This window comes from Ananas comosus, linkage group 21 (genome assembly GCF_001540865.1).
Source record: "Ananas comosus cultivar F153 linkage group 21, ASM154086v1, whole genome shotgun sequence".
Classification (NCBI taxonomy): domain Eukaryota; kingdom Viridiplantae; phylum Streptophyta; class Magnoliopsida; order Poales; family Bromeliaceae; genus Ananas; species Ananas comosus.
The window spans coordinates 9,659,714-9,684,138 of NC_033641.1; the positions used below are offsets into that span (position 1 = coordinate 9,659,714).

Genomic DNA, 24,425 nt, shown 5'->3' on the forward strand with positions numbered 1-24,425 from the left:
TTTAGCCAAAAAAACATTTTCTAGCAGCTTAAGAAAAGTTTTAAAAAAAATATCAATGTGAAAAAAGGTTAAAGTTGAGGGGCCAATTACAAAATTGTTTCCAAGGAAAAAAAAACTGTAATAACTACGAAGTTCTAACGTGCCTGCACGCGGTGCACCACGTAGACCGTACACTGCTGGGGTGAAAGAACGTTATATAAGCGGTATAGATTAGAGATGAGGTAAAATGGAGGGTGATGGGTGCTTCGGTGCACGGATTACTCGACGCACGAGGTGCAGCGAATAATTTAATTTAATAATCTCCTCCTCGTGGCACGTGAGGAGCACGTGCGCGCCAAACCCTAATCGCCTACTTCGTCGTCCCCGTACTCGACCCTTCGCTCGCTCCCCCGGAACCCTACCTCCTCCTCCACCTCCTCCACGTGCGGCGACAAGGGAGAGGAGGGGGCGAAGCTCGATCTGGGCGACAATGGAGGACATCGAGGACGTGGTAGTCGCCGGAGCTCCCCCGGGGCTCCGCCTCCCTCTCACGGCCGTGGTCGTGAAGCCCAAGAAGAAGCCCAGGGCCCGATCCATCCGCGGCGACCCCCTCTCTCGCAACCCTCTCATCCCAGGGACTCAGGTATCTCTCTCTCTCTCTCTCTCTCTCTCTCTCTCTCTCTAGGGTTTTGACAAAGATGATGATGTAACATGGATTACTTTGCAGGCGATATATATGAAGACGTTCGGATGCTCCCATAACCAGGCAAGTGTTCTTCCTTTTAAATCTGCTGTAAAAGAAACAAATCTTTATTTTTTGGTTTTTTCAGATCGTAGAGTATAGTTGGGAAGCTAAAATTTTGAATTAGGATAGAAATTTAGTGATTTAAATGCGGGTTTAATGCTTTTTTAATTTCCAGAGGTAATGTAGATGGAGTTGTGGGCATATAGTAAGCAAATAAGATGTAGTGAGTATGTCATTTGGGAGAGATTTGCTAGTTATATACCTAAAAGTTGATGTATGGGTACGTTCAGGGTGTATATCGGGGTTTGGTATATGAGCTTTTTATACTTTGTATTTATAAAGAACCAAGCATCTATTTTGGCATTGGAAATGTGAGTCATTATGCATTGTTGTAGCAATTTGCTTGCTATATTGTATCAATACCATCTTTTTGGCCAACTAACTTATTAAAAGAAGCAATCTAGTGACTTATTAGATTGGGTGCATGATTTCCTAAGAAGCTACATATGATAAATTGAATATAAAAAACTTCTGTTTTGGTTGATTATCATAATGCTTTGGTTTATGCTTTTGCAGAGTGATAGTGAATACATGGCTGGTCAGCTCTCGGCATTTGGATATGCGATAACGGATGAACCTGAGGAGGCAGATTTATGGCTGATAAATACGTATGTTACCGTTCATGTTATTTGTTTTCTTTTTATCCTGCTCTTTGTTTTAGTTTAGGATATTATAGATAATTTTACTTAATAGGAATACTAATATGGTTTTCATGTCATGTCTCAGAATTGATTATGTAAGTATAAGATTTTATCTAAGATTTTATAAATCCAAATACTAATTTTAGTATGATATGTAATTTTATGAACTTGGTTTTATGTTAGCGATATGCATATTGTGCTTTTGTTTCGAGTGCAAATGTGCATTTTTTTATTCTTGCTGCGTCTTATATTGTTGTGACAGGTGCACAGTGAAATCTCCTAGTCAATCAGCTATGACTACTCTCATTTCAAAATGTAAAGATGCAAAAAAGCCGTTGGTGGTTGCAGGATGTGTACCCCAAGGAAGTCGGGATCTCAAGGAACTTGAAGGTATCAGTATAATAGGGGTGCAGCAAATAGATAGGGTTGTTGAAGTAGTGGAGGAAACATTAAAAGGCCATGAGGTGCGGCTTTTAACTCGGAAGACATTGCCTGCACTTGACCTCCCAAAGGTAGACTTATTTCTGTTTTGAGGTCTCTTTTTTAGCTTCAACTTTTCCCTAATTTTGCTGCCTACTGACTAAGGAGATTTAGTGCCTGTTTGGCCACTCTTGTACTTCTTCTTTCAGCTGCCGTCACACCTGCCAAAACGTTTTCTGCTATGGCTGGAAGCAGTAATGAGATTTTGATCTCCAAAACTAGAAGCTCCAATTTTCAGAAAGAAAAGGTTTTTGGCAGATTATAATGGTGCTTCTCCTAATGGCAATACTGAAATAGCACATCATCAAACAACTTTACACCCTACCACTAGGCCAAAGAAGGACCGTAAATAAACTAGAACAACAATTATAAGTCATCTAACTGACCTTTGTTTCAATTTTTAAAATGGTTAACAGGTACGGAAGAATAAATTTATCGAGATTCTTCCAATTAATGTTGGTTGTTTGGGTGCCTGCACTTACTGCAAGACAAAACATGCCCGGGGCCATTTAGGCAGCTATACTGTAAATAGCCTGGTAAGTTTGGAGCACGCATTTGTTGTGCTCACCATAATGTGGGGATTTTCCTCTGATGCTTAATTTTTCTGCAGGTTGAGCGCGTTAGAACTGTTATATCTGAAGGGGTCAGAGAAATATGGTTAAGCAGTGAAGATACTGGAGCTTACGGTAATTAGAGACCCGTCTCTTGAATCTCATAGGTGCAAAGCTTAAGACATTCCGTGTTAAGCATGATTCTTGTTTTCATGAATTTTTTTGTCTTAGTAAGCTTACATTCTTTATAATTAAACCAGTGCCTTCATTGCTTGTATTTTCAGGGCATACTTTATGCCCCGAACAACGATAAGTTATTCATATCCATACTCATATATGTACTGTATATTTTCTCAAATTATGTTGTTTTATATATTCTCACATTTGCTTCCAATTTTCTTTAATGATATCATCATTATTTCATGTTTCACTGACATTTATATGCACTCACAAACGTGGAGCTTGCAAAATACTTCAGGTAGAGATATTGGTGCAAACCTTCCAAGTCTATTGAACGCCATCACTGCGGAGCTTCCTTCTGACAGAAGCACCATGCTTCGCATTGGCATGACCAATCCTCCTTTCATACTGGAGCATTTGAAAGAGATAGCTAATGTTTTACGCCATCCCTGTGTTTATTCATTTCTGCATGTTCCTGTGCAATCGGGGAGCAATGCTGTTCTTACTGTGAGTCGATCTAAATTTTCCTTCCCCTTCTTTTTGAGCTAAAATTGTAGCTCTCAAGATATCCTTATTTATGGCCTTACCTGTGGATTTTTTAGTTAAATTTGTCGTCTAAATGAACCCTACAATGTTTGAATGTCTCAGGCAATGAATCGTGAGTACACAGTCAGTGATTTTAGAACTGTGGCTGACACTTTGAACGAACTTGTGCCTGGGATGCAAATTGCGACTGATATTATCTGTGGATTCCCTGGTGAGTGGATGCACGCCAATGAATTTTTAGATTCATCACCAATTTCTCAGTTGGCTAGCACTTTTTTATTCTTCAATTATTAAGGAAGTTCGGAGATAGCCTCAAAGCATGCTACTTAGAATTTCATTATTTCATTATTTCGTGATGGCTTGTAAGTTATTTACGTTCTATGATTTTAGGTGAGACTGATGAAGATTTTGCGGAAACTATCAACCTCATAAAGGAGTATCAGTTCGCTCAAGTTCATATCTCGCAGTTTTACCCTCGACCAGGTAACTCTTCGTACATTTTTGCTAATCTGATAAGTGATCTAGCTGCTAGATTACATTGCTAAAAGTTGTGGACTTACTATTTTTTTTTAATTCATGCAGGAACACCTGCTGCAAGAATGAAGAAAGTCCCCAGCACAGAGGTAAAGAAGCGAAGTCGTGAATTGACTGCAATTTTTGAATCGTTTACTCCGTACCAAGGATTGGAAGGCAAGATTGAGAGAATATGGATCACCGAAATCGCCACAGATGGTATTCATTTGGTAAGCTGCCCATCTCATTCCATCCTCTCTTTACGCGTGTTAAGTGCATATAATCTACATAAAGGAGTTAGTCTCTCTCTCCGACCAAAAATATAATCTATACGAAAAATAGGTTGGACATACCAAAGGATACATCCAAGTACTTGTGGTTGCTCCGGACAGTATGCTGGGCGTCTCAGCAAATGTGAAGATAACGTCGGTGGGAAGGTGGTCGGTTTTCGGTGAGCTAATCGAAGAGCCAATTCAAGTGAAAGAAAGCACGTGTGAAGAACACCGCGTTGAGGAGCCGTCTCCCTCTTTTGACTGTTGTGGCGGTTTGTGTTCGAAGGATGTCGAAGCATGCCAATGTGCAGACAACTGTGGAGAGCGAGTTTGTAACACTGAACTAGAAGCAGCTTCTGCGAGCATCGCGGTGGATGCTGCTGTAGTAGTTAAAGACCCCAGTGGGGGAAAATTCGCCTCGACCATTCGGTCCATGCTCTTGAGAAGGAGAAATTTACGGAGCTCGGAGAGGGAAACTGTAGGAAGCCATACAACTAAGTTTTCAGGAAACCGACAAAGAAGAGTAATAACCGGGAAGTTAGCTACCTTAGATTGGATTCTGCTGAGTGGAATGTTTGCGAGTTTCCTCACGGCCATAGCTCTACTTGCATTGCTTTCATCTGAGATATTGTCGTCGTCATGACCGATGTTGATGCCGTGTAATTGTATTTTTTTGATAATTGTATTTTTTGATTTTCCTTTTCCCCACTCAATTTTGCAATTTGCCACTCTTCTCGCTCTATGCCTGCTTTGTGGGTAAGTTTGTGATGACAACCTGTGACTTCTTGTAGAGCGCAAGCTTAAAGCAATAACACATTGTTCTCGTTAGCCTTTTAAGTGCTGTTGAGAACTTTCATTTTTCTTTTTCTTTTCTCTTTTTTTTTCTCCCCTCCGATGTATAGCTGTTTTAGATGATTAGCCTAACTTCACGAAACAGCACCAACGAGTGCATAAATTGTTCGACAAAACTTTGACTAATCTTCAAACAGGCCATTTTAAAATTGACCCTTCAACTTGATGTTTTCCTTTTTTCACTATCGATATGCTCTCCACTTTTTATAATTTTGGGCCGAATAGTTTTTATAAACTAATTAAGAGATTCGCCAAACTATTAGCCCTCACCAGTTAACAAAATCTGCAACTTCACGGGTAAAGCGTTCGAAACGATTAAATTTGAGTAAATATGTAGCTTAATTAACGCAATTAATTTGAATCAAAATAGCCACAAATAAGCCAGAAGTTCTGAATGGGCAACTCCCCGTACAGTTTTACGAGAAAGATACGTCAACAAATATAATTAGCAGATAAATCAATGTATCAATAATAATTTTGGCAATTCTCAAGAGATTCTCTTGCCACAAAGAAATACACGAGGAAATTGAAGAGTCCGCACATATCTATCCATCATCCAAAGAAAATGCTTGTGGTTTGTTTTCAAAAAGTCGCAACAAAAGGAGAGGGAGAGGGGTTAATGTGCTTCTCTACTTACTGAAACAACTTTGCTAAAGAATAGTGTATAGGGAGGCTATTGCCCATTATATATATATTATATATATATAAGCACATGAAAAATGCAAAGCCACCTAAATAAGACCATAGATCAAAAAAAAAAGAAGGGTAAACTAGAGAGAGAGAGAGAGAGAGAGAGAGAGGGAGAGAAGTAAACAACAAAAGAGAGCAAAGCTCTCTGAGAGTTTTCGAAGCATAATCAGATTCAATCAGCGTCTGTCTATCCTTCTTTCTTCCGCCCCCCACAACAAATGTTTCCTGCTTCAACTATAAATAACCGGGATAGTCTGACATGCCGTGTCTAGTCGCATTTGATGTTTCTGTAGATTCTCCGCACGAAAAACGTAGAACCCAGATAACCGACAGCACCTGAATTTGCCAAGAGATGCTCACATATTAGAACACAGGAGAAGGGCTCTTTTCGTTTTTTTCATACAATGCAAATTGCTGTAAAGCCATCTATTTGCGTATATACAACCTTTCTTTCGGTCAAGCAGTAATCTAATTTAAGAGGCGAATTTGGTGTTGAGTTACATAATTGTAATTTTAGGTAGGTAAATGTCTTTTCATATATATATGCAAGAAGCTAATTTTCTGAAAGGGCTTCACTTGTTCAGATTTTGCAGGACATGCACATATATACATACATGAATAGAAAGTGCTCAGGAAACAAAAAAAAACAGTAAGTATCACTAGTAAAGAGGATGGAGAAAGTAGGAAGAAACTCACCACAAAGTATTCCTAGGCCGAGACAGAACATGAGAGTGTAGCCAAAGTAGAAGCTCGTCTGGAAGAACCCGGACATCTTGGTCTTGACGTGATAGTAATATATGGAGTAGAGGTAAACATACACGGCCGTGGAAGCGGCGGAGAAGAAGGAAGTCCACTGCCAGTGGTAGTTCTCCGCGTTCAGCAAGAAGTACGTGCCGACGATGGTCACGCATACGGTCACGATTATGAGGATCAGGAATACCAGCAACATAAATCCATACACGTAGTAAACCTATAAGAATAATCGATCAGCTTCCAGTATCATTATCTGTCGAATAATAAGAAGCTGGGAATGGAATTAAAAAAATTTAAGTGAAAGTTCACAACATCGGGATAGTACAGGCGCTAACCATACATTTTACCCAAATCGAACTTCAAGTTATCATGACTATATATATATGTTAGGGTGAAATTGTAAAACTAACAATAAATCGTCACAAGATGCCATGAACAAAGTGGGCGCAGTATCAAGTTTACCTTGTAATTCCAGAAGGATGTGAATACAAAGTACATCTCAATGAAGATACTGCCGAAAGGAAGCAGCCCTCCCATGAGTGAGACAACAGAGGGTGTGAGGTACCATTTCTTCTCAGGAATTGGTCGAGGAATAGTCTTCACACGACATGGATTGTTCGGAGTACCACTCCAATTTCTACCCACCACTGTCCCCAGAAGTGCCAGAGGGAATGAGATGAAAGCCCACAGAATAAACACGACCACCATAGTGCCGAAGGGAATAGCTGCCAATGATCGGTAGAATATGGCGATAGTGTTGAGGGCTAAACCAATTCCGAAGCACAAGAATGGAAAGAGGGATGCCGTAAGGATCATTGCCTTTATCCAGTTTTTACCTGTTATTAAGGACATTAATAGAACTGGAATGCTAATGTAGAAAATTTGACATTTATTCGTGTATACTCTTACAGCTGCATTACATACCTGCAAATCTCAATTTTCATGTATTTTCTTCCAAAACTTAATTTTTCTTAAATACCCATGATCTCACAAAAAAGCCCCTCTTCCAACCAACAGAAAACCAACTTATCCCATTGAAAATGATAATTCCCTCAGTTAAAATAGTCTATTTCTATGAGAATGCACTTTCAAGGGGTATATATTAAGATTTTATAGGGCTATACATGTAAATAAATTACTTTTGCAGGGATGAATATGTAATAGTGCAAAATTTTAAAGTGACAGAGTAAGCGGAAGTATTAAGATGATCGGTTTATAAAAATTATACCACCATTCCTAGAGTAAAGTCCACCACTGACGTAGCCTGAGATAAATGAGGTAAGGGCATAGCATACTATGAAAGTTGTGACAATAGCCCCTCGCCTGATAAAATGAGATGTACAACATTTTAGTGGAAAAGGTAAATAAATCAAGTTACAAAAGATAAATAATAAAAAGAATAAATTAGTCAGATGAATTCAAAGAAGAGTTACAACAGCATAGAAATAAAACTGCCTTTTATGTTCTCGACCTAATTCAGAACTCTTCATTATTATTCAACAGGGTTTACAATTCTGTCTATCTTAGCTTAGTTGGTAAAATAAACCAGTGCAAGGGATCAATCAACAAAGAAATGAAAAAAGAAAACAAGCTAATAAAGAAATTATGTACAGGTATCACATTGTTGTGACCACTAGACTGGCTATTTTAACGGAAATAGTCAAGGTAGTAATCCTTTGCGCTGACATTTTAAATTAAGAATAAAATTTTCAATCATGAAAATAGCTTATGACCCTTTCAGTTAACAACAAACTTCAACTAAGCATTTAAGAGATGTTATATGGTAATACAGTATACATATATTGTTCTTAAAGTATACCGTATTAGTAGCAACTCTATCATTTATGAAATGCTAGCTCTCTGAATCAGTGACTCATAGGAAAAAAAATTCTCACAGTATGGATTATTTACATACCCAATGTACAACATTCCAATGATTGCCAACAAAATTACTAGCAGAATAAGAGTTGCCAGCTGGGTGCCAATACCAACAAGAGCTGAAAGGAGGACTAAATTGCGAGGAGGCCGAAAAACATCCCCATGCACAAGTTTCCATCCTGATTCTTCACTGACGTCTCTCTCCTATTAAAAAAGGAAAAAAAAAAATGTGTCAAAAGTCCACAACTCCACGTGCAATCCCAATACTGCAAGTTAGTCCAAGATCGTTTCACGTAAACATTTTGCTCCCGAACTTTCTTATATATTGAGATCCCATTTGTTTGAAGTACTAAAAAAGGATGTCATTTTGCAAAATAGAAGGGCTAAAATGGTCATTTTACAGGAAAACCAGAATTTTTTTTCACTGTCAGCGTAATTTTTTTTCACTGTCAGCATAGAATTTTAATAAATGAGAAATTTTAGGAACTAAAGTGTTTGAAGGAAAAGTTGAAAAAGTTAGAAAGCAGCAATTTAAGCTAATTTCTTTGCTTCAGAGCACTAACTATATAAACAATAATAAAAAAAAAAAAAACTAGGATGGTTACCAAAGTTTCGAGATCATCATCCTCACGAGCATATTTTGCATAATCATTTCTAAGAGTTCGCATCAATATCATTGATACCAGTCCAGTGAGGAAAATAACCATCATGAAAGAATTGAAGATAGAGAACCAGTGAATCTGTAAAAGTCCAAAATCGCATATAATTAGAGGGGCTAGTATCAGAATGAAGAAATAATATGTTGAAAGATATATAGTAGGACAAAATTTCCAAAATGAATAAAAGACCAGTTCTGATATTAGAAGAGACAAAATATGATGATTTGATGTGTGAAAATGCATTACCTGGTGCTCAAAGAAAGGATAGTCCAAGTAAACATCAAAACGTCGTGCAAATGTTACATTAGTAGGCAACCATTTGACTGAATATGTCATATCTAATGTCTTTCCTGCTTCCAAAAGCTTAGGACTTTCTTGGGTGAGATTGACATGAATGATCTGACAGAGTAACAAGGATCAGAGAGGACCCTACACAGTTCCATAAAAGAAAAAAAGAACAATTTTATGGAGCTTTACCAAGCACAAACCTGATTGCCATTGTATCTGACAACAATGTTCTTATGGGTAAAAAGATAATGCTTGTTCTCATTGTTCTTGTCAGTCTCCCCAACGAAGCCTGGAAAAAGCAAAAACAAATGGTAGGTACCAAAAGATACATAAGAAACAAAACAAAGGGAAAAATTAAATGCAAGAAGAAGTACAAGATTCCATACATACCCCACAAAGGCAAATCATCTAGATCATCGGGCCAAGCAATAAATAGAGTGAATGGGGGCAGCCACGAGGATATGAAGGATGTCAGAGAATTATTAAAAAAAAAAGATATAAAAAGGAAATGAAATGAAATTGTCAACCATGAAAGACTTTGTAAATAAAAAGAAGCCGAGTAGAAAATAAGAAAATAGTTAACAATATACCAATGAAGAATTCAAACCAATATGAGCCCTCAATAGCATCTGTGAATTGCTTAACCTTTGAAGAATCAAGCTCAATTGGACAAATGGAGCCCTTCTCGACATTTCCTAGTGAAATCAATTTCCAGATGGTTAGTTAGAAAATTAACCTATCTTGAGGTCTTGGATCAAACAATAATGAACTTATTTCTTTTCTCAAGCTAATATTGAAGCATGATAAGAAAACACACTAAATAATGGTCGACATACTTCCAAATTTTATGTCGACCTGACTGTCGATTAGCTCATTTCCACCCAGAACCTCTCCAAGTCCGCCCCATTTATGTGCAGGGTTTTCTGATGGCTGGCAAAATGGAAGGCTGTAATAGTTGTATGTCTCTTGCGGATTGTTATAAGGGCCAACCTTGTTTACCCACAGCGTAACAGGATCCTCAGCTTGGTACTGCCATGTAGGAAACATAATCAATACCTTGTACAAATCCACCCTGCTGGTAATTAAATAAAAAAGAACAAACTTTTCCTGCTTCTCTTGTTTCTTGATTCACGTGATAGAACTATCTCAAGATTACTCGATACTTCAAGGATTTTATTTAGACAGGTTTTACTGATGTAGAAGCCCTTTAATTGGTTAGATTGTACAGTAGGCCCCAAACATTTTAGGAAGTTTCACTTTAGTCGCTGAACTTTTAAAGCAGCTGTCGACTGCAACAAAAGGTTAACATGCAACAAAAGTTTGATAGTTCATGGACCGCGTCACCAAGTAAAACTTGGCAAAAGTTTCAAGACCAACAATGCAGTTAGCAGATCACTAACGCTTATCTGGCTCCATGCAGGCTTTAATGGCAGCCAAATTGGCTTAGACATTAGTCCTATTAGCGTAAGCCTACACAAAGGACATATAAGAAACATTAATGTAAGATCAGGGTGTCGCATACTCACTTTAAAAGATCAAAGACTAAAGTGAAACTCTGGAAAAAGATCAGAGGCCAATGGTGCAAAACTGCAAATGTACCCTTTTAGTTCTATGGGGGCATTGCTTAGACAATCAAGAAGTCAGCCTATGTGCCCCAGTGGTAGATGTTAAAGCAATTGATGTAACATCTTATATAAAAGGGTACGGCCAAACATCCAACCAGCCTCTTACGGGGAGAATCTTGTACAAGGACAGCTCACTTTGGACACTAAAAGCTGAGGACATAAATATTCGGACTTTAAATGCGAAGGAAGTAGGTAAGGTTTCTCATCAAGTACATACTTGTAGCACATGCCTAAGCACATAAAGAGCTAGACAAATTGTAAGTAAGTTAGAGGACAAGGAATACATCTCTCTTCCAAATAGTGGAAAATAAAATCCCATGACAAAATGGAAGACAATAAAAAAATGCTAATTATTCGTCAAATGAGAATCTGAATTACAAAATAGCTCTGCACATTTGCACAAGAAGTTGCAAACCAACAATTGCACCTATGGTAAGTGTTTCTGTGAGACTAGTACAGTTCACGAATAAAATGTATCTAGTTAGCAAATTTTCACAAAGCTAGTCACAATCATAGGATACTGATTATCTACACAACAAGTTACATTCAGAAACAAAATCCGAGCCAGTATTGACCTATATTTTGAAGAATCAGCTCCTTAATCGTCAGAAAGTATGTTCGCAAGCAATAGATCCCCTCCATATAAACTCAGATAGCTCAAAGCGAGCACTACACCACGAATCAAGCAAAACAGAACCCATTTTCACGCCCTAATCGCACAATTGCCTCAACTCACCAAGAGATCGACACACCAAAACGACTCGATCGAGATCTAATCCCCACAAGGGACAAATCGAAACCCTAGCCAAATGCTCCAACACTACACACCGCACTCGGAAACCCACAGATCTGCGCAAGGACCCCGCCAGATCCGTACGATTCGAGCCGAGATCTCGCGCCGAATAAGAACACCGAGTCATCGATCTAGGGTTTGGGAGCGCGTACCTTGTGATCGGACTCCGCGGCGGGTGCGAGGAGCGGGAGGAGGGCGACGACGACGACGACGACGAGGAGGGGGAGGGGAGGAGGGGGCGATTTGACGGCGGAGAGCATCGCGGGCGACGGATCTGAGCGCTCTCGATTCGCCCCTCGATCGCGATATATATAGAGAGAGAGAGAGGGGGAGAGTTTGTGGGGGAGAGGAGAGAGAAAACGAGCTTTTGGGAGAAGCCCAAATCCGCAGCTACAGCTTCGTCCTACAGCGTCGACATGGGAACGGGAAAATGAAATAGAGAGAGAGAGAGAGAGAGAGAGAGAGAGAGAGTTGGGAGTGGAGACGATACACGATGCGAAAGCATGTGGAGGCGTGATCTACATACATGTATGTATATATATATGGCGACAATGGAACGCGTGGGATCTCTCCGGATCTTTTTCTTTTTTCTTTTTAAATTTTCCTTTTTAATTTATATCTTTATTTTTTTTTTCTCTAAAAAAGGTTGGTTATTTTTTCAGGGGTAAGTGCTTGTATATTCTCGAAAATTTTCGATTTTCTTTATTTTAAGATTAATATTAAAAATATTTTTTAAATATTTCAAGCGAAATAATCGTTATTTCTGTAAAATTACCATTTTATTCTTTCAAATATATTTTTTTATCATCATCAATTTTTTTTTATTTATTCTTAAGTTAAGAGCAATAGAAATATTTTGATTTTTTACCTTTTCAAATATACTATTTTGCTGTCACTAAAGTTTTTTATTTGTCCTTAAGTTGGAGGCAAAAAAAATATTTTGATTTATTTTTAACTTTAGTAGAAATTTAATCCAAGATAACGTAATGAATACTTACAGTGAAATTAATTGTAAATAACATAGAAATATCCGAGAGTTATATTTGAAAAAAAAAATTCAGAAGTTTTGAAGGGTATATTAGATATTGTCTTTTTGGGGGCAATTTTTTAATGGTCTAAAATGTGTTCAAGTACTTTAAATTTAAACTTTATAATTTTCAAAATGCTATAATTCTTAAATTTTTAGGCCAAATTGTACAACAGATAATCGTGCCATGGTAACGGGTTCATTCTTCTATTTTTCTTTTTTAAATTTTGATGATTTTTTTAGCATATTTTGTTTTTATTTATTATTTATTCTTTTTTTTTTTTGGAATTGGAAACATGTTTTACATGGAAAACATCAAAAATTTGTCACGTAGCATATGTTTAGATAGTACATATGTGGAAATAATAGTAAAAAAAAAATCCTTCTCATTCTACTAAAGGCGTGAAAATTTATTTAATATATAGACCATTTGTTACTTATTTATTATTTAGTTACTTATTTAACAAGATGGCGAAAAGGAGAAATTCGGGTCGGGTTTCGGGCATCCGAAAGCTATTGTGGATGTGGGTTGGGTTCAAAAAGTTAGGCCCGTTTAAAATTTGGATTCAGTACAAATCCGATCCATATATTCGTAGCTAGTAATGTACATGCTTTGCAACTAAACCTAACCAAAACCGGTTCAACCCGTCCGACCCGTTATGCCGGTAGTGAGATTTTAATTATTTAATTAATCTGATTCGTTCGACCTAAAAATTTCTTTTCATTGCGGTGAGTTTGGACCGGGCTCGAGCTGAGCCGGACCCCGAGAAGGACAAAGTGTGGGCTTCTAATCGGGCTCGGGTCGGGTCGGGTCGGGTCGGGTCGAGCCCGGTTTTGTTGAGATCTATCCAAGAGGAACACATTTTGTTTATTAACAACCTAGTGTTTACAAATGAGAGCTCATTTTCTTTTCGAAAAGGCTATTTTTGGTATTTCTCAATTCGCGATTCGTGCTATGTTTCGGAGTTTTAATTATTTTGGTCATAAACCACAGATAAAGTCCACAACTCGATATTTTGCAAAGATGCATTCCAAAGTTAAAAAACATTAAAAATGACCGCTTAAGGTGTGCTCGTTTCATCAAAAGTGAAGAGTAGTGAAGAGATTTTCGGCTGTGAGTATCTATTTTCATTATTTGGTTTACCATAACTTCATCTTCGATCGAAACTCAAACCTTCCAAAGTGTGCCAAAGTCAATTACAATAATAATAATAATGATGATGACTAACTATTAACTCATGTCTCACACCTCTATCTTTTATGTTATTTTCGTTTACAGTCAAACAAATAGCAGATCTAGTAAATCTTCAGTTTTTCATAGATATACAAACAAATAGCGGAAGATAAGTAATTTTTATGCGAATTCTCGTTAATCCGAAAGTTTACTTCAATCTGAACTTCACATTCAGTAAAACAAACATGCCTCTTTACTAGAAAATGCATTTTTTGATTCCAAACACTCCCGAGCGATGCGCGAGTGTGCGGCGGCGGAAACGACTTAAGCCCAAGAGACTTCGAGCTTTGGGCCTAAACTAGGCCTTTGGGCTAAACTTGGCCCAAAGCCCAAGTTTTTTAATTTTGCTTGGGCTTAATTTGGCCGAATCCAAATGCATTATGGGCCTAAACTGATTTTTAATTTTTGTCATTAAGAGGTGGATAAAACTTAGTAGTTCCCCATTTTTCTCTTTAATATGGGATTAATTGGTCCTTTTTTTTAAAAAAAAAAATAATATGTTACTACCTATTTTACTTTGAAAACATATCAAAACACCTCTTCTCGTGACTAGCTCATAAGTTTTACACGTAATTTCTGCTAAATATATATTGTGTTTAATTCTTTCTTCTTGCAAGTTAATTAATGTATAGCTATTGCTAAATTTACGACCTTAAAATATCGTGCTCTATTATTAGCTTAATTATTAGCTTTTATTTCACAACCAATTAGAGCAAGTGGTTATAAATCCAAATTCCACCAAACTTTTGGTTTCGTTCAACGTTTTTCCATTTAATTCAAGTCCGTATTAGGGGCCTATTTTAAATATCTCGAGTTCAGGCATGCAACAGTGTATTGAATATAAAAGGTATAGTAAAGCACTGTTCTATATCAATTTAAGCTTCGTAGTAATTTATTGTTTTGCTAAAGAGCAAAATAGTTAATGAGATTAGAGTAGATGAGGAGAGGGAAAATTATATATAATATACTTTGCTTGTGTTAGGTGCTTTAGTTTGGTGATGTAACAATGAAGATCCTAGGAAGTTTCCACTATGTGCTTCACATTTTCTAGATTGTTTACTAGTCTCTTAATTGGTGATGTAGTCATGATATTTTGGTGTTTATAAGTTGTGTCACTCATGCATTTGTGTTGTCTCCCATGCACGCCTCATCAAACCCCACCTACTTTGAGTTTTAAATTGGAGATGTGGGATGTTGTGTTGTAGCTTTGTTAATTCTCTCTCTCTCTCTCTCTCTCTCTCTCTCTCTCTCTCTCTCTCTTTGTTCCGTGTTAAAACTATTTCTGAATTGTATTTTAATATATAAAATATAAATATCGTTTATGAATCTTTCTCACTTTAAGCAATTTGAAATTTAACTTTTATATCCAGTAAATCCCACAATATATGGGATTTTCTGATAGTACCTATGCATACTACAAATTAATTAGTGGCCACTTAATTTGTCTTAACAAGCTCTAATTAATGCGGCTAATCGAAAGAAAACCATTGTATATGCATCTATGACCATAAATAATTTATATAATAAACAATTAATAGGAAAAAAAAAAGAAGAAAGAAGTTAAAGTGGAGGTGGACAAGAACCGAAAGAAAAGCTACCATTGCATAAAGATAATTTAGTGTGTGACAAGTAGGAAAAAGTTGGTAGGTATAAGAAGGTTAGGTAGGTAAAGAGCAAGCCATATGGTCCACTCCTTTTATTATCTACTAATCTACTAATACTCCATTAAAGTGCAAAACCCACCCCCTTTTTTTTTTCTTGATAAAGCTTAATAAAATTAAGTTTTATCAAGAAAAAAAAAAGAGTAAGTTCTTTTTCAAGTGTGAACCAGTATCTTTAAAAGTTATAGAAAAGATAAAGCAGATGTCTGTACTACTAATTCAATAGGTAGAGATATTATTTTTAGCAGAATTAATCTTTATTAGGGAGTTGGTGATTGTTCAAATGAGCTATGATATTGGCTTGCTTGTGGAGGTGCAAATTATCATTAAATTTATTTGGTTAAGTTGAAAATCCGTAAGTGTATTATTTTAAAAATAGTTGTTTGAAAAGTCACCAATAATTTTTTTTTTTTGGAGTACTCACAACAATGAAAGTATTATAATAAAAAATGTAGATTTAATTTGTAGTCACGAAACATCTGAACAGTGATTCTCAGAATCAAAAAACTATTTTCCAAGCCAAATTAAATCAAAACACTCACTTATTGAAGCAACAACAAAAAGAATGCCAAAGTTCCAAAATTGCCTCTTGGAAAACACCATCTTTAATGGTTGACAATGATAGTTTCCACCCCAAGTAAAGCATGCACACACAAGAAGGAAAAAAAAAAAAAAAAGTCCTTGTAAGGTCACTAGTGGGGGTTAATGGCTTCTAGAAGGAAAGCCCCACAAGCCATTCTAAATGCCATCCACTAATCCATTTATAATCAAACCCAATGGATTAGGACATTGAAAACAAAAGCAATTTTATGAGGATCATCAAAAAGGACAAGGACTTAATGAAAATAATTAAAAAAAGAGAGATAGGGTAGTTTTATTGAAGGAAGGGTAGGGGGGATGGGGGAGTGATGTCATTTTGGCTACCAACCACCAACTACCACCGCCAAATGTATCCTTTCCTTAGATTGTTCTTTCACAATCCAACAATTAATTAACAACATCATCATCTAAAACCCCAACTTGGTGTATAGAGATAGGGATGAGCCCACCACCACTTCAATCATTGGTGAGCATTGAAGGGAAATTAAGGAGGATATATACTTTTATTGAAGGATCAATTAGTCTACAAGCTTTAGCTGATAGATGGAGAAACAGTTACGTATTTTATATGGATCAGAGTTAATCTTACAAACACGAGTGATGGATGAAAAAGTTCTTACATATTATATATATGTGGACCAGAATTATTATTTATGGCCTATATTATGGATCTTCTGAATGTGTAATAATTGGAATCAACTAGCATTTTGCAGCAATCTAATGAATGTATAAGCGGCCTACATGAACCAATCGAATTAAAGAACTAGCATAATATATGGTTGAAAGAACCATATGACAAATAGATTGCAAAAAACTTAGTCCAAAGTAAGGGACGTATGAACTGTGGGCTACTTATTATTGGCTAAAGTAGGTTCAGCTTCTTGCCCTGTGGCAAAAGGCTAGATTAATAAGTTGAGTCAACTACTTGGCTGAACTCAATAAGTTAAGTAAAACTATATATGGTTCATAATAAACCTAATGGTAAGAGACTCAAAATAGACTAAACGTTTAGGTGGGTTGGATTAGGTTGAAACCTATGAGTGCTGTGACTGATCCTTTAAATATGATGAGTGTGTCCTTTCTATTAGTATGTAATTTTGGATAATTAGTTAGCGTTTACGATCTACAAGTATTTTTAGAGTCAACGGCACGAGTTCAATTCTCACACGCTGTATTAACAGTGCAAATGTTGGAGAGAGATTTTTGGCTATTTATTATTATTATTATTAGCTAAAATAGATCCATCTTCTTGTCTTATGACAATAGACTCAAGAGACTAATAAGTTGAATGGGCTGCGGTTCATAATAGACCTAATGATAAGAGAACCGATAATAGACCTAACGTTCATGTGGATTGAGTCAGGTCGAAACTCGTGAGCATTGTGGCTAAGCCCTTAAATGCGATGACTGCGTCATTTTCTATTAACACGTGCTTTTGAGATAATTGGTTAGCACTTACGATCCATATGAACCAACCTATAGTATCATATTAAAAAGCTCTATTCAAACTCAAAATATAAACTATTAAATGAATTTCTCTTATGCAAGTAAATTTAGATCTTGTCCTTTAATCCTTACTTTCTCTTTAATCTTGTTTGTTGTAGCATTCTTCTAAGTAGGATTTTGGATTGTAATTAGAGAACTCTAGGGGCATACAGTAGAGATCAAATAACTCAACAGTGCATTTGGAGGACAAACAGGAATATTAACCTCTTTAGCACCCCAGAGATCATTTCAATTGTAGGCATTTGCTTTCCCAGCAAGCTGTTCCCACCTCTTTATTTTTTTTAAATTATATTTTTAAGTTCTAATATCTAGCCATTTGGAAAGGTTTAATTGCATTAGATGTGGAATCTCTCTCTCTCTCTCTCTATATATATTGGACTCATTCCAATTTTTTAGGTACTTAATTTAGTGGTCAAAGTGTTGATGCTGATGTGTTGTGAGTGAGCTCAATATGATCAAGTCACTCCTTTTGGGTTGAGTGTAATGTTACTAAGCTTTCACCAATACATAAGCTCTAGAAAATATATGGCACAAACCAGTACTTTACCTTGCATTAAAGTTCTTTAGTCATTTTTTCTACAGTAAAAATATAGATGTTTCATATTAAGACTTTTACTTTAGGGCTTAAAATCCCTTATATTAGCCTCCTCCACAGCTTAAAATTGTTACAATATTTAGGAAATTTTATAGCAAGACCAAAATTAAGTATATATTTTTCATATAAATATATCTATATATTCTCATGATGAGGTGCATGGTACAAAACATTGCATTTTAACTAATCTATTACTTTCTCTTCTTCTAATGCTCTAATATATCTAAATGCATGTGGATTCTGAATGTTTTGGCACCTGCATTGCTCATTCTCAAACCCTAGGTTGTAACACAAGCATATAGCTTTAGTATATGCAGCGGCGGCCACTCCGATGGTTGCAGTGGTGGCAACAGTTGTCGATAATGGCTCTGCAGAAGAGGATGGGGACTCTTCAGGGGAGTAATGCGGGAGACTTATCGAGAGATCGAGATTAAGATCGAGATAACGATGTTTCTCATCGTCGTCGACAGTGGCAGCAGCAGCAGCAGCAGCGGTAGTGGGTGCAGTTGACGGTTCCGACTGTTGTTGTTGCTGCTGCTGTTGTTGTTCGGGTGTGGAGGCGAAGGTAGGGGAGTTGAGGGGACGGTGAGTGTGGGGGTCGAGACCACGACTAAGGAGCTTGCGTTTGATATGTGTGTTCCAATAGTTCTTGATCTCGTTATCTGTACGACCAGGTAGGCGACCAGCAATCAAGGACCATCTGGTAAATTTGACAAAAAAAAATAATAATAAAATGAGAAAAATGAGAATTTTTGAACAATTTTAGAGGCAAAAAATATTGACTCATCTAAAATATTTACATAGCTACTATCTAAATCAAACTAAACCTTCATGTTAGAAACTTTACATGAAAGCTTATTCAAACAAAACCTTTTACTTAAACCCATTTTAGTTTTTTTTAATCAAAAGCAAAATAATAAAATGAAAAAAAGAAACCAATGGATCATAGAGAGAAAAGAAGTGTTTAAATTAATTACTTGTTCCCTAGTAAGCTATGTAGCTTGATGATCAGCTCATCTTCCTCCTCTGTAAAATTCCCTCTTTTCAGATCCGGCCGTAGGTAGTTAATCCAACGGAGGCGACAACTCTTACCGCATCTCAACAATCCTATACATACCAAAAAAAAAAAAAAAAAAAAAAAAAAAAAAAAAAAAAAAAAAAAAAAAAAAAAATCTAAAAGTTAAATCACATGAATCAAGGAACAAAAACCACGAGTAAAAAGTAGAACTTTATTTTTATTGACACCTTCACGGCTTTTATTTATTAATTTTTTTACTTTTTTTTTGTTAAATAATGTGAAACAATCGTTATTCTTTAAAAATTTAAATTATCAGAGAACAACAAACTTAAACTGTCATTTTGACGCTTATATATTTTATATTCAACATTCCTTCTTAAATATTTTGATATTATGTTAAATAATACAAAATTACTATTTTCTTCCAAAAACTTAGACTATCAAAAAATGACATTTATCTATTTTATATCTAACACTTTTTTTTAAAAGGCAATATATACTTTAATTTCAACTATTTTTGTAAAACTAAGTTCATTTTCACGAGAGAGCTAGGCAATGATCCTCTGCTGTGAATATCCAAGGGCTTGTTCAGTGAGATTAATCTTGCTAAATTGTCTCTTTTTCTTTCCCTCTTTTTCCCTCTAACGTTGTTATTTATTTGTTTCAGACTCTTTTTTACAGTATTATTGTCTCATCTCTGTAGTTAAATTTATTTTTTTTTACGAATAAAGTAAGTAGTATGCTATTTTTTTTTCTAAAGATAAACTATTTTTTTTCGTAAAACTCTACTTCTAATTACCCATTTATTTTTTTTAAAAAAAGAAAAATTAAACCATGCTGATCTCTTTCTAAGTAAATGATATGTAATGCTCTTTTTTTGTCCAAAAAATAAAACATGCGTAAATATGTAAACAATATTATACATATATATATATACCTGCGGCTTTGGGGAGAGATCTCCAACAACCTTCGCCATGGGCTTTGATGTATGCGACGAGGCGCTCGTCCTCTTCCTTAGTCCACGCTCCTTTGTTCGTGTGAGCCTTCTCACAACATGGGGACCTCCCCATAATAATATCTATGTGTGTGTGTGTGTGTGTATATATATATATATCGATATGTGTGTGTGTTTGTGTATCTATATCTATATCTATAGATATAGATATATATACAGATATAGATGTAAATAGTAGTTGTGTGAGGAGAGAGAGAGAGAGAGAGAGAGAGAGAGAGAGAGAGAGAGAGAGAGAGAGAGAGAGAGAATATGTGATTTGGAGAAGGTTTTTTCTCTCTAGCTATAGGTTTAAGAGGTGAGGAGTGAGATTGGAGTGGGGAGTGGAACACTTAGAAAAAGAGAGAGAGAGAGAGAGAGAGAGAGAGAGAGAGAGATGGAGCAAGAGAGAAACAAGAGGGTTGGGGACATATATGGGAGTCTCTGGGGGGAGATTTATGAGGTTCATTGACTTGATCCTATTGGTCCATTTGACCAACTTAATTGGGAAAGGAGGAGAGAGAAAGAGGAGGGGGAGATGGAAAGAGAGAGAGAGAGAGAAGTAAAGAGATTAATGTTGCTTGCACTTGGTGCACCACCACGTCGGTCGTGCACTGCAGCCTCATCTCCTTTCATTTCATCTCGCCTTTAAAGCTTTTGGACTTTGTTTCAGGTTTCCGGTAAAACATATTTTATACGGTGAAAAAGTATGATATATATTGTTGCCAGTATTCTCATCTAAGTGGAAAAATAAGTTAGGCCGAATCACGTCAGAAATAACAAGAAAATCGAATTGGATCAAATCATATTCGAAGCGATGAGAGGTCGTTTAGACCAAGTCACAAATTGATATTTGTGAAGTTATGTGTCCGTACTCTTTAAGTGCATTGATTTAGTACTAATAATTCTATAAATATGAATTAGATAAACTATTTGTTTCTATAAATATATTAACATAATATTGTGATTGTATATATTTGGTAAAAGTATAATTTTTATGGTGCCAAAAAAAAATAATAAAAAATATTTTTATATGCTTTAATGCGCGCATGGTTGACATGACATGGTGTACTGGTACATATAATAATTTCTAGAGAGAGAGAGAGAGAGAGAGAGAGAGAGGAGAGAAGGGTAGTTACAAAGCTGAGTAGTAGGTAGCCAGGTAGGTATACTCCTTTTACTTTATTATTTGCTTATTTCTTATTATGTGGTTGGATATTTTTCTATTATGGAACTCTCTAATAGTTAGACACGGCGCAATAGAAATACTTTTGGTAAAAATGCATGTTTATGTAAATAAACAACATAATTTTACCAAATTTAAAGTTCTTATTAGTTATAAATTAAGATGATGAAATTAAATGTTAATTATACCATGCAAATTAATGTCCTATACCTTTTATTTGGATCATGCATATCTCACTTCACCTTTCTCTCTTTCTCTACCTACATCTTCTGATTATAATATCTTTCTCTTCTGGCCAGTTATCTTCGTTAATTAATTAAATTAAATGACTTATTATTATTATTATTATTATTATTATTATTTTTTGAGAGTAAACTCACACTTAGTATTCTAGAACGTGCCTAGCTTGAAAGAGAAAAAGAAAAAGGAAAAAAAAAAAAAACTATTCTATAATACCTACCACATCAATTAATTTATTAATTAATGTTTGTCTCTTTTGTGGGGAAAGAGTTAGAAATTCCTCTTGATTTTGGTGCAAGTTTATGCGTACACTATTGTTTACTCCCCATCTTTAGTTGGAACAAAAATCAGATCATTGTGAGAAAGGTGAATGATCATGCTTAATTCTGAAACACTAATTAATTTGTTGAGTCTAAATCACTAATCTAAAATACTTAAGCTTAAACTAGAGTCGCTGATCCTTACGTATTCGATCATAACTTATTTTTCATTCGAAGTAGAATTATTGGAGCGTTACATGATCGAGTATACATGCATAAGATAGGTATGTAGCTATATATTTATTCTCAGAAACATACTTGACCATGTTTATTATTGACCCTGACCACATCACCTACCAGTCTCTAATCTCTCTTCTGCTGCATACAAGCTTGGCCCTGAAAACCAAACACTTTGCATCTAGAAATAAAAAGGAATATTAATATAAGTCCAGTTATGGCGCTTATAAAAACACCAAGCACTTGGTCTTCATATTTTCGAAAGCGTAATTAAAAGACTAACTCTTATGTTTAATCTTACTTTGTGTAAATCAAAATATGTTAAACATTAATTTGATAATAATACTGGTATGGGATCAAACTCCCCACCTCCCTGATCAGCAACGACGGTAACAATGTTCAATAATAATTTTTTGCAATAACTAAAAATTGTTACAAATTATTGCTATAAATTTTATGGTAATAAATGACTAAACAATATGATTGCATTATCGCAACGGCACATGCAAACTGTTATAATAAAATGTATTTTACAATAATTTAATTCTACCAAATTAACTTTTATCCATGGATCTTAAAGTCTCCAAAAGTGAAATAAAAATAAATCAATAAATAAACAAGGAAAGGAAAAAAGGACATCAATATATATAATCAAATTGACCCCAAGCAGGACCTCCACTGGCCTGGAGGAGAAGCATTAGCCACACTAAAAACAAAAAAAAAAAGGGAAAAAAGAAAAAAATGGTCATTGTATTACTTTTTTAATTAGTTTTTCATTTTTAAGTTGGCTCAAGTAATTAAAAGGGCATATATAGTACCAAATTTGTAGACAAAATTCTCAATCACAATCACTCACTTTGTCTTTACATTATGTGTAATCAAGATTTGAAATTTTTATTCTAGTTGAAAACATCAATTCGATCATCGACAAGATCGAATATATATTTTTATTAACTATACTAGCAGTTAGATACAAATTTAGTTGTTAACGTTATTATATCCAGTTTTTCAGAGAGTTGGTGGGCTTTGAGATTCTAGAAGACAAATTAACAAAGATGGCAAAAATTCTACCTACCAACGTAATTAACCAACCCAATCTTAAATATTTTAATTTGTATCAATAAATTAAGGAAGTAAAAAGTGCTTCTAGAGAGGGGCTTTGATCCATGGAGTTATATATTAATTTTATCTCTAATATTTAAGACTCTTTATATGTTAAAGTATATATCTTTCCACATAATTAATTATTAGACATAAATTACTTGTTTTTTGTGAAATCACTTGTTTTTTAGAAGATGCAAAATGCAATCACTTGTTTTTTTAGAAAATCACTTGTTTTTTAGGAGATGCAAAATGCAATGGAAGTAGTGGTTTAATTATATAGTTCCATATAAAGAGCAAGGAATGAATACTCTTTAGTAATAAGATTCATTCATAATAAAACACCTAAAAGTATGATATATATATAGAGAGAGAGAGAGAGAGTTTTATTATCGGCTGTTAGATCTATCCTTTTAACCATTTTTACCTATTAGATCATACTATTCAACAAATTACCCACTCAACCCTAGAGAATCACTATCATCCTAGCTGTAGATCCCTTCATCCAACCACCGAAAATTTAGAGTACAAAATGGCCTGTACTCATAAGAGTATAGTAACCTACTCTAGATCTCTCTCTCTTTCTCTTTCTCTCTCTCTCTCTCTATATATATATATGATCAAAAATCAGAATCATCAACTAAGTTAAAGGATAAATTTGCTTACCAAGTATATGAAGATTCGAAAACGTGTAAATTTTAACGTTGATAGGTAACCTAATGCATGACAATTGTAAAACCTAACCTGGATTGGCTCCAATTAAGATCACTCTTAAGTGGTCCTAAAAACATGTGTGTTCTAGAAACCCCACCTAGCTTCAACCAAAACTTTTTTGTACTAAACAAGTCAGTAGTTTCAGCACAAATTTGGTCCTAAGAAAGGACATTGATTTGGTGAACCAAATAAAGCTCTCTCTCTCTCTCTCTCTCTCTCTCTCTCTCTACATGCCACACTAACCAATCCAATTCAATCAATGTGGAAATAATTGCTTATATAGAAAATTTAGATATTGTTTAAAGTCACCGCACTGGTCTACAACATTTCTAGGCCATGTTCCAACAATGAGGGCCATAAGTTGGTAAGAGTACATTAAAAGAAGTAAGTGCTTGCTACCAACATTATTGGTTGCTAAAGTAAATGAGGATCCCTCTCTCTCTCTCTCTCTCTCTCTCTCTCTCTCTCTCTCTCTCTCTCTCTCTCTCTCTAAAGCTATATATATAGAGAGAGAGTTGAGCTTCTGTGCTTTTAAAAATACATAAACTTT

At 35.6% G+C, this 24,425-nt stretch overlaps 3 protein-coding genes across 3 annotated transcripts; 1 reads left to right on the top strand and 2 right to left on the bottom strand.

Moving 5' to 3' along the window:
- Positions 350-4,827, top strand: LOC109726242 (threonylcarbamoyladenosine tRNA methylthiotransferase). The gene is made up of 11 exons (XM_020255749.1): positions 350-622; positions 707-745; positions 1,301-1,392; positions 1,688-1,937; positions 2,322-2,441; positions 2,516-2,591; positions 2,935-3,143; positions 3,285-3,393; positions 3,573-3,665; positions 3,765-3,925; positions 4,038-4,827. Exons 1-11 carry the CDS (start codon positions 470-472, stop codon positions 4,608-4,610), a joined length of 1,875 nt encoding a protein of 624 aa, XP_020111338.1. The 5' UTR covers positions 350-469; the 3' UTR covers positions 4,611-4,827.
- Positions 5,248-12,005, bottom strand: LOC109726243 (transmembrane 9 superfamily member 1-like). The gene is made up of 12 exons (XM_020255751.1): positions 11,658-12,005; positions 9,924-10,116; positions 9,678-9,782; positions 9,478-9,495; positions 9,288-9,376; positions 9,046-9,198; positions 8,746-8,880; positions 8,178-8,344; positions 7,491-7,585; positions 6,725-7,098; positions 6,206-6,479; positions 5,248-5,845 (listed from the first exon to the last, which is right to left on the bottom strand). The coding sequence occupies exons 1-12, from the start codon at positions 11,763-11,765 to the stop codon at positions 5,778-5,780; spliced, it is 1,779 nt and encodes a 592-aa protein (XP_020111340.1). The 5' UTR covers positions 11,766-12,005; the 3' UTR covers positions 5,248-5,777.
- LOC109726220 (myb-related protein 308-like) lies at positions 18,246-20,542 on the bottom strand. Its single transcript, XM_020255706.1, has 3 exons — positions 20,084-20,542; positions 19,106-19,235; positions 18,246-18,828 (listed from the first exon to the last, which is right to left on the bottom strand). The coding sequence occupies exons 1-3, from the start codon at positions 20,214-20,216 to the stop codon at positions 18,312-18,314; spliced, it is 780 nt and encodes a 259-aa protein (XP_020111295.1). The 5' UTR covers positions 20,217-20,542; the 3' UTR covers positions 18,246-18,311.

Bases quoted from the DNA above. Each gene is read 5' to 3' on its own strand.
- LOC109726242 (XM_020255749.1), top strand. From the start codon at position 470: ATGGAGGACATCGAGGACGTGGTAGTCGCCGGAGCTCCCCCGGGGCTC. The intron at 2,442-2,515 runs GTAAGTTTGGAG...ATTTTTCTGCAG, and splicing joins GCTATACTGTAAATAGCCTG to GTTGAGCGCGTTAGAACTGT. The intron at 3,926-4,037 runs GTAAGCTGCCCA...TACGAAAAATAG, and splicing joins CCACAGATGGTATTCATTTG to GTTGGACATACCAAAGGATA.
- LOC109726243 (XM_020255751.1), bottom strand. From the start codon at position 11,765: ATGCTCTCCGCCGTCAAATCGCCCCCTCCTCCCCTCCCCCTCCTCGTC. The intron at 9,783-9,923 runs GTATGTCGACCA...TGATTTCACTAG, and splicing joins GGTCGACATAAAATTTGGAA to GAAATGTCGAGAAGGGCTCC. The intron at 6,480-6,724 runs GTAAACTTGATA...TTATTCTTATAG, and splicing joins CATCCTTCTGGAATTACAAG to GTTTACTACGTGTATGGATT.
- LOC109726220 (XM_020255706.1), bottom strand. From the start codon at position 20,216: ATGGGGAGGTCCCCATGTTGTGAGAAGGCTCACACGAACAAAGGAGCG. The intron at 19,236-20,083 runs GTATATATATAT...TGGTATGTATAG, and splicing joins ATCTCTCCCCAAAGCCGCAG to GATTGTTGAGATGCGGTAAG. The intron at 18,829-19,105 runs GTAATTAATTTA...CAAATTTACCAG, and splicing joins CATAGCTTACTAGGGAACAA to ATGGTCCTTGATTGCTGGTC.